This window comes from Myzus persicae, unplaced genomic scaffold, assembly GCF_001856785.1.
Source record: "Myzus persicae strain clone G006 unplaced genomic scaffold, MPER_G0061.0, whole genome shotgun sequence".
NCBI classification, from domain to species: domain Eukaryota; kingdom Metazoa; phylum Arthropoda; class Insecta; order Hemiptera; family Aphididae; genus Myzus; species Myzus persicae.
Genome location: NW_019100869.1, coordinates 324,204 through 334,722, shown reverse-complemented (window position 1 = coordinate 334,722; position 10,519 = coordinate 324,204). Strand labels below are relative to the sequence as shown.

General features: G+C 27.2%; 1 protein-coding gene across 2 annotated transcripts; it reads left to right on the top strand.

Moving 5' to 3' along the window:
* Positions 1-1,339: 1,339 nt before the first annotated feature.
* LOC111026519 (poly(U)-binding-splicing factor half pint) lies at positions 1,340-10,219 on the top strand. Of its 2 annotated transcripts, XM_022304618.1 has the most exons (11): positions 1,340-1,797; positions 3,488-3,617; positions 5,674-5,739; positions 6,172-6,376; positions 6,619-6,835; positions 6,968-7,294; positions 7,353-7,626; positions 7,713-7,975; positions 9,298-9,383; positions 9,917-10,026; positions 10,096-10,219. In XM_022304618.1, the coding sequence occupies exons 1-11, from the start codon at positions 1,774-1,776 to the stop codon at positions 10,203-10,205; spliced, it is 1,812 nt and encodes a 603-aa protein (XP_022160310.1). In that variant the 5' UTR covers positions 1,340-1,773; the 3' UTR covers positions 10,206-10,219. The 2 variants fall into 2 exon arrangements, with proteins under 2 accessions (XP_022160310.1, XP_022160311.1); XM_022304619.1 differs by lacking the exons at positions 1,340-1,797; positions 3,488-3,617 and adding an exon at positions 4,963-5,137.
* The last annotated feature ends 300 nt before the right edge of the window (positions 10,220-10,519 follow it).

Genomic DNA, 10,519 nt, shown 5'->3' with positions numbered 1-10,519 from the left:
GTGATTTGATTGGTGGTTCTGAAAAGGACCGTTTTTTAGTGTGCTCCGTTACATTGCGTTTATGGGGTATACCCTCAAAAACTTTGTAAAATTTCCCGGTAGGCCAAAATTGGCCTATCCGCCCATGGTCGAGGGTATTGTCATTTGTCAAAATACAAATTTGTCAGTTGCTAGTCTTCCGTCAAACGCGTCGAGTGTGCGTATCATATAATTACTAAAAAAAATGGAGAATAAACTAATCGACTGTACAACATTTTTTGTTGATACTTGATAGTTGATTGCAATATTTTTATATAAATATATGCTTATATCCTGATTGTCTTGTTTAATTGTGTCGTATAGGGTATTAAAACTGGGTATCTTCCCTAATCGTATTATTCATATCATTCTTACTTGTCATCTATCAAACCTACTTATTATACTAGAACATGTATAGATTGTAGATTACTTCAAATAAATAAAAAAAAAAATTGTGCCCTATGTATTACCAGTATAACGTTCAGTGCATGAAAATTAGTTTGGCATTGTATCTAACTCTAAATATTGTTCTTAGCAACATTAACTTTTTACTACCATTTCACTGACTGTTAAAGGAATTAAGTATGATGACAATAAACCAATACAACTGTGAAAACATTCTGTCAGTCAAATGTTTGCAGCAAGACCAGAATGTGCAGTTAACTAAGCAGAATATTGCCGTTGAAGAAGTTATATAGATGATAAATATGTATACATGGTTTGCTGCATAGCTTTCTTCAGGCCTGTACGATTTCAATGTCTAATTGTAAAGCTAAAAGCTAATAAAAAAAAAGATTTCAATGTTTCTTGGAAAAGAAATGCTGTTACCCAAAAATATCAGCATGAACGATGTTGAAGATTATTTGAACCGCATCGACGTCAAAGAATTGAAAGAACGTATTCCGATCGCAGGTACTTGCTTAATAGCAGATTTAAAGATTAACGCACTCTTAGCACTCAAACAATTGGCAAGGTGCTGGTTGTCTTTTTCGCCCGAAACTGAGGTAATAGGAATATATTTTTATGTAATATTAATTTAAACTAAAGAAAACATTTTTGTTTTTAGCGTGAAGTCAGCAGACCGAGGACCGAGGACATTCGTAGCACGTAAAAAATGTCATGGTTTACAAGGTAATTAAATAAATAACAGTGTTTAATATTTACATATTTCATTATAATTTAGATTTTAGCGCTAAAATATTTAACCAGATTCTTCCATGATAGAAACATTACTAACTCTATGATGATTGGTTGGGATCATCGTTCTGTGGTCCAACGTTCAACCATTTTATTTTGTTTTCTTATCCATGATCCATGTCAGGCGAATCGCGAATGTTGAAACTCCATAGTTTTCTTAATCTAGAATTAATACCAAATTACTAAATAGTCCTATATTTTGATGTTCTTGTCGTTCTCGGTTTACACTGTTTTAGTGTTTTTCAATTCTCATTTCATAGATATTAGCGATCGGCATATCGTACCAAATTTGTAGTGTTTCATACTTCGATCACCATCACATTCTCAGTTCTCGCGGCACTATTCTTACCTATTTAGTTCTTACTGTTATTAGAGTCTCACTGTACTCCGTTTTTATCATATTGTATCAATTAATAAAGTTTGATTTTGATTTTGATTTCCATTTAATTATTCATTTTTATTATATTTAAAGACACATTTAAATTCGATCAATTATTGTTTTGAGTAGGTAATAGATATATAGTTATTATATTATTTTTTAATAGCTTCAAACTAATCATGATGAACGGAAGTGTTGGTTTGGTAAGTAAAAAAACTTTTTTTTAATGTAAACGAATAGTGTTTAGTTAGGTATATTATTCATTTTTATCATATTTACCTATAAATTTATATTAAAAATATATTAAATTAATCAAAACTACTTATAAAACATTAAATGTAATAATGTAAAAACAAAATATATATATCTATCAGACCTAAATTAAAGGTGCTAACTAAAGTTTTGCTCAGACCTGAATTTCTAGGGGTGTCTACAATATTTGTTAGACCCTCTTAACAATACATGTACATATTAATTAGTTCAATTATATTAATCATTACTAGTACCAACTATATCTAACGAGTTATAAATTTCCTTGGACTTAATATTTATTTCTAAGATAATTGCAATGGTAAATAACTATTTTTACTGATTGTTATTAACATCTAGGTAGCTGTTATCATCAGAATAAGTTATTCCACTCAAATTTAAAATATTTTACGTTTTACTATTGTTTATCACAAAATGTGATTTATTTTTTACCACATTATTTCGAAAAAATTACGTTTTATTCTAGTACAACTATTCAAATATGGCTCTATGCTTTAGGACTTAAATTTGAGGGCCCTAATTTAAAAATGTTAGGAGCTGCTCAGGCACATCCTGCATCCCCCATAGGCACGCCTACGTGATCATAATATGCATTTTACCAGACTGATTAAAATTGCTGATGCCTGTTTTATATAGGTAGGTATTGTCATAAATATTACAAACTTTGGTACCCATCAGTATAAAATTAAAATTACATTTTACAAACATTTATTACATGGACATATTTATTATGTAGTCTGTCTTACGAGAGAAAGGTACTGTTTAGCGCATGTAGACTGATCTCCATACGGCTGCTGAACCATCAAATTCCTTCTTTGTGCAATATATGTATTTAAACAAGCATGTGCTTACTCGCTTGTCCCAGAGGCTAGCTCACGTGTACCAGGTAGTGGTGATGATAAGGCGGTGTGAGGTGTGCAGGATGTGCAAGAATGATCGTAATTTGTCGAATAGAGGTAGACGCAATACTTTTCTCTTAGGCAGACTATATGTTAATTATTAGAATTTTCAACAACATACCTATATGACTTACCATAAAAAACATTTTATTGCGAATTTAAAGTAAATATTTTGAACTACCCAACTTGGCATCAAAAACTTATTAATATAATAATATTAATTATTTAATTAAATTCACAGCTAATGTTAAAAACTATTCATTAGGTGCATTTTGAAATATGTTTCAATATTAATTATTTAAATTTATAAGTGGATATTTTTTAAACTATTGATCTATTTATTTAAGTGGCTACATACACAGGAAAAATAAAATTCAGAAAATTAGATATCTTGTTGTAAAAGTTCCATGACCATATTCAAAATGTAAATTAATGTTAGTCTTTTGTAAAGATTAATTTCAATTGTTACTTATTACATAGACAATGGTTATGCAGTTTCATAGCAAAAAAAAAAATATTAATCTAATAAGTTACTTAAGTTTAATGGACCACTAAATCAAGTTTAAGGGACCTACCTCACTATTGACGTATTAAATGTTAAGTAATCATTTATACAACCTGACAGTAATATAGTTTGATAATATTATAATGTAACTATTCACTATTTAAATAATATAAAATAAAAATGTGTATTTTTATTAACCAAATGTATTTACTTATTTAGCAACAACAACCATTTATTAGCACATTGTCAACAGCTAATTCCAACAACTACCAACCTGCATCCGTCTCTGCACCAGTCGTGACAAATGGTACAGAAGAAGAACCAGAAGCTAAAATACCAAAACTTGAAGGTATTGTATTTTGAGTTATTTTCAAACAATTTATTTATTATTTTGTTTTAAGATATGGTACTGAAATCCTTTTTTATAGACTATAAATGTCCATATTATATTTGGGTGCATATTAGGTTTATCTAATAATTTCTTTGTATTTCAATAATTTGTTTAGGTTTAAATAGTCTTTTCATATCTATATTTTATTAAAAACTATTGTAAATCAATTTGTAATTATTAAAAATAGTACATATAAAATTTTAATAATAAAAAGAATAAAAGTCATTTAATTAATAAATATTTGTATACAACCTAAATAAAAAAAAAATATTTAACACCTTTAAACTCAAAGAAATAACTTAAAATATAGATTTTTTAAACTAACTGTTAAAAAGACAATCTTTTCTAATACGATTCTATTCTATTTTATATTATTTGAACATCAGGTTGACTGTTTTTAGTTAAAGTTAATTCTCTTATGAAATATAATTGATTTAATACAAAATATAATATAATTATCTAGGCTAATAAATAGGTTAAATGGCACATATTTTAAAATAAATCTAACAAATATAATCTTTACCAGTTAAACTAATCAATATTCTTTTTTTTTTTTTGAGATGTTCCAGGCGGTTTACTGATAGCACTAGTCTATACGCTTCTCACACATCAAAAGATTAAATTACCTAGTTTGTAGGGAAGGGTGTGTACAATACTTATAAACATTTATTTTCATGTAATTATTTTTTTTATGTATAATTAACTAACTTTAATTCATCTAAATGTTCCATTTTATTAACAAACAGAACAGAGAGCTATTTGTGACCCAATAATATTTGGGGTATGCTAATATTTGCAAATTGAATCATATTATTTTATGATGTATTTGTTTCTCAAAATTGTTCTTATTTTCTTCGTCCAAAAAAAGTATTTAAATTATTTCACATTAGTTTAAGGTTTAATATTTATGGAATTATACATATATAATATATATAAGTATATCAGAACTAAAAAAAAAAAATTATATTTACTTACCAGAAAATCATCATTAAATTTGTTTTTATAAATATTCAATTGCCACAGAACATTCGTCAAAATTTCCAAAAATTTAGCAACTTTTTCTTATTTGATGACAACTTAAATCTTATAAATATGTTGACAAAGTAATTAGTAGGTTAATAAAAATACTGCTTTATGGTTGCTAAATTCTTTTTTTTTATAATGATTAAATGGATGTAGGTAAATTTTCTAGAATCATATTATTCATCCAAAATGTTGTGTTTGTTTTGGATCAATTGATTTCAGTTTTGGAGTTAACTTTCAAATTGGTCCATTGGGTAGGCCTGTGGTTGTTTAAAAACGTTGTAAGTATAATTGACGACTAAATTAGGAGAATTTAAACATTTATCTACTTTATATTTTATTTTGGTTTGTTTTTGTTTTCGTCATGCTCTTCTGTGTTGTCTCCGGACGAATATCCCTCTACTAGCAAGTGCAGCCACCTGAGCAAGTCAGGCCTACTACCCGTTGCGGTTAAGGTCTCTAATGGAAACACAATATGTTTGCTCATATCTTAATGGTGTTATTTAATACATATTAAACATTCAGCAAATAACATAATATTTTAATTAAAAAAATTTACATTAAAAGAATTAATAAATTGCCTCTACATATAAATCTTATTTCCTTGTATTCTAAGTTTTATTAAAATCTTTTGCTGTTTGTTTATTAAAAATATAGTTTTTGCAACTTTGTATAGATATTTTTAAAAAACGACATGTTTTAAACATTTAGAAAATTTATTTATGTTAATAATTTTTTCTCTTAAGTGCAAGTATATTAACTATTTGCTGAATACTATTTTATAAAAACATATTTCTGAAATATTATAACTTTTAATTATGTCAGCTTAAAATATCTTAGTTGCATAAATTATTTGATATATATTATATATATAATAAATTGTATTCTTTTTCAGGAAATTCTTTCTTATTAAAAAATAAATTATTTCGACGTTCAATGTTTATATCCTCTTGTGTTAAATTATTTAATTAACATGTTTTTTTTCTTTCAGTGAATGGAAATGCATCATTCACTACTGCACCGTATGATTTCAACCAAGTTGGCACTTTAATCTCAGGTACTTAATTATTTACTTACTATAATTTTATTTAAATAAGAATTTAGCTTATGTACCATTTTGAATTACTTAATTATTTGATTGAGTCAAATACGCAGTGTAAGCTGTATTTTTCATTAAAAATAAATATGTATATATCCTATAAGTTTAAAATGGTATAAATATTAATTTTTTCTCAAACACAAGTTAAGTATTAAATTATTAAAATGCATGTGATGAACTTGATTATGCATTTAAATATTAAGTGCTTAATATTCTTGTTATCATTATATTTATTTTTAGAGGATATTTGTTGTTTTTCGTCTCATTGTTAAAAACAGCTTTTCATATTTTGTAATTTTGTTTGATGTTGTAGATTATTGAATTCTAATAATAACATAAGAAAATATTGTTTGATTGTGGTATAATATTAAATTAATATATGATTTATAGGTCCTGGTTCAAGACTTGGTATTTTAGGCGCTCTTGCGGCTCCCTTAATCAAATTGAGTACAGAACAAAATGAAGCTGTTGCCAAAGCAAAAAAATATGCTATGGAACAAAGTATTAAAATGGTGTTAATGAAACAAACATTAGCCCACCAACAACAACAAGCCAAGTCATTTCATCGTCACCAAGCTTTAATATTAATGTGCAGGTAAATTAAATTTACACATTTTTGTAGAGTATTTCAATTCAATAAATAAACAATATGATGTAAAATAATATACAATATTGAGAGCTGGTTGAGACTAATATCTGTTAACATATATTGTGTTTCCCTAATTAGTGATTAATTTGCTGATAAGATCTGATTGTTTTAAAATTATTTTCAAAGTATATTTAATTTGTATTCAAATCAATGAAGTATGTTTATTTAATTTGACATGTTATGTTTAGAGTATATGTTGGGAGTATTAGTTTTGAACTTAAAGAAGACTCAATTAAACAAGCATTTTCACCATTTGGTTGTATTAAATCAATTAACATGTCTTGGGATCCAATCACTCAAAAGCACAAAGGTTTTGCATTTGTAGAATATGAAATACCAGAAGCTGCTCAGCTTGCACTTGAGCAAATGAATGGTGTAATGCTTGGTGGTCGAAATATTAAAGTTGTAAGTAGCACACACATGTTCTTATAATCTTTTAAACCTAGTAATATTGTTGGTTATGAAAAAAGTAACAAATAATTAGAAGCTTTGCAGTTAAAAGTCATTATAATATGTATAGTACTGTCTTTGATTTAGGTTGGCCGTCCTAGCAATATGCCACAAGCACAATCTGTTATTGATGAGATTCAGGAAGAAGCTAAACAATATAACCGTATTTACGTAGCATCTATACATCCTGACTTAACTGAAGATGATATAAAAAGTGTATTTGAAGCATTTGGCCCTATTAGGACGTGTAAACTTGCACAAGGTAGTACACCAAACAGACATCGTGGCTATGGTTTCATTGAATATGAAGGTCGCCAAGCAGCCATTGAAGCAATATCTTCAATGAATCTTTTTGATCTTGGGGGCCAGTATTTAAGAGTTGGGCGTGCCATTACTCCTCCAAATGCTCTTCATGTATGTTAAAAATATTTATAAATTAATGAGATACATATTTTAATAAAGATATTTTCAGGGTCCTTCATCTTCAAGTCATATGCCTACAGCTGCTGCTGTTGCAGCTGCAGCAGCTACAGCAAAGATTCAAGCGATGGATGCAGTTGCTACTAATGCAGTTTTAGGTTTAAGTAAATTAAGTTCTCAATTAGGTGCTCAAACAGCTGTCTTACCTGGCTTACAACAGTTACCTACTACATTAGGCATAACTCCTCCTGTTCCAGCCGCTACTATACCACCACCAGGAATTGCTATACCACAACAAATTAGAGCTCCAGTACCAATAATACCAGGTAACTATTTTTCTATTCTTATATTCATGTAACCAATAAAGCATAAAGACTAAATACAATTAATTTTTATCATTATTATTTTTTAGGAACCACAGGATTGAGTCCAGTTATGCAACAATCAATACCTCCACCAGCACTTATAAATCCTACTCAATTGGCTGCCCCTGTAATTCCAACAGTAACAGCTGATGCACTAAAACGGGCCGATCAACAAAAAAAACAAGAAGAATTACAAAAAAAGTTATTGGAAGAAACTGAACCTCAAACATTACAACAACAAGAAAATATGTCTATTAAAGGACAAAGTGCTAGACACCTTGTTATGCAAAAATTAATGAGGAAAACTGAGGTAAATGTGATTACATTTCAGTCTAGTCTCACCAAACTTAATTTAATCTATAAGACTTATGGCACTAGAATATAAATAGTTAGGTTTTAGTTAGGTATTTGGCTTTCATAAATTTACTTCATAAAGACTGTTAGATACTTTAGATTCTGAGCTTAAAGTGTATTGATTTTATAATGACTATATGTGTTTTAGAGTAATCCTAACCTTGGAGTATTTTTTACTTCAGCATCTTTTCTAGTAAAGTGATTCTGGTTGGTACTTCTGTGGGTCAAAAGTAAAAATTTCTCAATAGTTTTTAAAATTGCCAGTAAAAACAAACAAACAAATTAAAAAGGTTGTACATAACTGGTTTTTTAAATTCAATTTTATTTTATGTTGTATCTTAAAATCACAGAAAATCACAGAAATACCCAAAATTTTTTGGTTAGAAATTCATAACAATTTTCTATATATACCTAAGACATTTAGCAAAAAATAAAAGCTTTTCCAGGAGAGAAAAATACATTTTTTTGAGTAATTGAAATTAATCATTGGATAGTATTCACCTGTAAATTAACAAATGCTCTTATTTTGTTGTAATTAAAAAACTATTAACCATAAATACTTAAAATTTTCACCAAATATTTATTTTATCATTTTCTATTAATTTTAAAATGTTCAATATATTTTGACTAGTTTGAGCCATTTATTAATTTTCATTCAGCTCAACCATTCATTAATTCATTTTCAAATTCTATTTCCTTTTTTCTAAAAATGTTAATAAACAAATTTGAGTAGAAATGCTTGATAATTTAATACAATGTTCCTTATAATTAAGTTTTTATGATTTTTTATTTAATTTTTGAAAGTGTTGTCCAATTTTGATACAAATTTGTAAAATCTATATAGAGTATTAAGACTTGTGATGACCTGGTGTCTGAGAGGAAATTTTGTTATAGTGCTGTATTATCCTTCTGTGATATTTCAATTTGTATTCAATAATTAGTTATGTTGTGTTAAAACTAAAACTACCTTACTAACCTAGTTAATTTTTGTTTAGTTTAAATACTTATAAATTTATTAAATTACTTATCACCAACAAATTTTCCTATGCTCCACCTAATATTTATAGGATATTACATGAATGGCTTTGAGTATATTATACATTTTCTAATAAAATTCTAAAACTTATTATTATGAAAATCAAATTCTATTATTTGTAACATATTGTAAAAAAAATGTATATATAGATAATAATGAAGTTAGTTATTGTTTGCAAGCAAACTTTCATTCATTGTAGATTAAACTATTACATTTATTTATCTGTTTAAATATTAATATAGAGCCGAGTTGTTATACTCAGAAACATGGTTGGCGTTGAAGATGTAGATGACAGTTTACAAGAAGAAATTCAAGATGAATGTAGCAAGTAATTAATTTTTTTGTTTTTTATTAATGACAGATTAAGGATTTGTTAAAATTCCAATATTTTTAAATTGCAACAGTTAAGAATGTGGTATACTAGGTATTAGGCTTCTGCAATGGTATCGTGAACTTTTTTTCCATGTAAACTTTTAAATACTGATAATTGAAATTTATTTCTTTCTAATGGCTTCTAGCCATTGGGTATTCAATTTACTAGAAACAAACTGATTGTATCCACAGATCTTGTATAATATATTTTAAAAACAATTTGTCAACCAGTCATTTATCGATAAATTGTTATATCAACGTAGTACATAATTTATATTTTTTAATGGTTTCGAGATGCCTCCTATGCATAAGAGATGGCAATCTCTTTTTATGAATAATTGCCTACCTAAAGAAAAAGGCTTACTGTTAAACCCGTGACTATCTGTTGTCACTTCTGCCTTATTCTACTCAGCCATTTTATCCCACTTATTATTGGTAGTACATTTATTTAAATTGTGTATTATTAATATTGTTTTTTTTATTTTACAGATTTGGTGTTGTTGAACGTGTTATAATTTATAAAGAAAAACAATCAGATAGTGTAGATGATGATTCAGATACAATTGTAAAAATATTTGTGGAGTTTACACAGATGTCAGGTAATTTTTTAAGAATAATTTACATTGGTTTAGTGGTAGTAATATTAATTAATGATTGTTAATTTTCAGAGGCTGAACAAGCTCGAGATTCCCTAAATGGTCGATTCTTTGGCGGACGTTTAGTTAAGGCAGAACTTTATGATCAAGCATTATTTGACCATAGTGACTTTTCAGGTTGAATCAGTTGAATCAGTCCATTATTATAATTATATGTATATTATTTTACTTCACTATTTAGTTATTTTAATATTAACGCAAATATATTATATAACTCATTATTTTATTATGTATCTATAATATTTTGTAAATAAAATTCTTTTTGCAATTTTCATTAATTTAATTTAAAAATAAATACTACTGCAGTAATTATGCATAGTATCTGTAAAATTATAAATTTTATAGATTTACTTGACAGAATGGTAAAACTATTGTATATATACAATATTTATGTAAATTAAAATATTGATTAAATTAATCACTTATATTTGCATAA

Excerpts from the sequence above, each read along its gene's own strand:
- LOC111026519 (XM_022304618.1), top strand. The coding sequence starts at position 1,774 with ATGATGAACGGAAGTGTTGGTTTG. Across the intron at positions 7,295-7,352 it reads CTCCTCCAAATGCTCTTCAT|GGTCCTTCATCTTCAAGTCA; the intron begins GTATGTTAAAAA and ends AGATATTTTCAG. Across the intron at positions 10,027-10,095 it reads GGAGTTTACACAGATGTCAG|AGGCTGAACAAGCTCGAGAT; the intron begins GTAATTTTTTAA and ends GTTAATTTTCAG.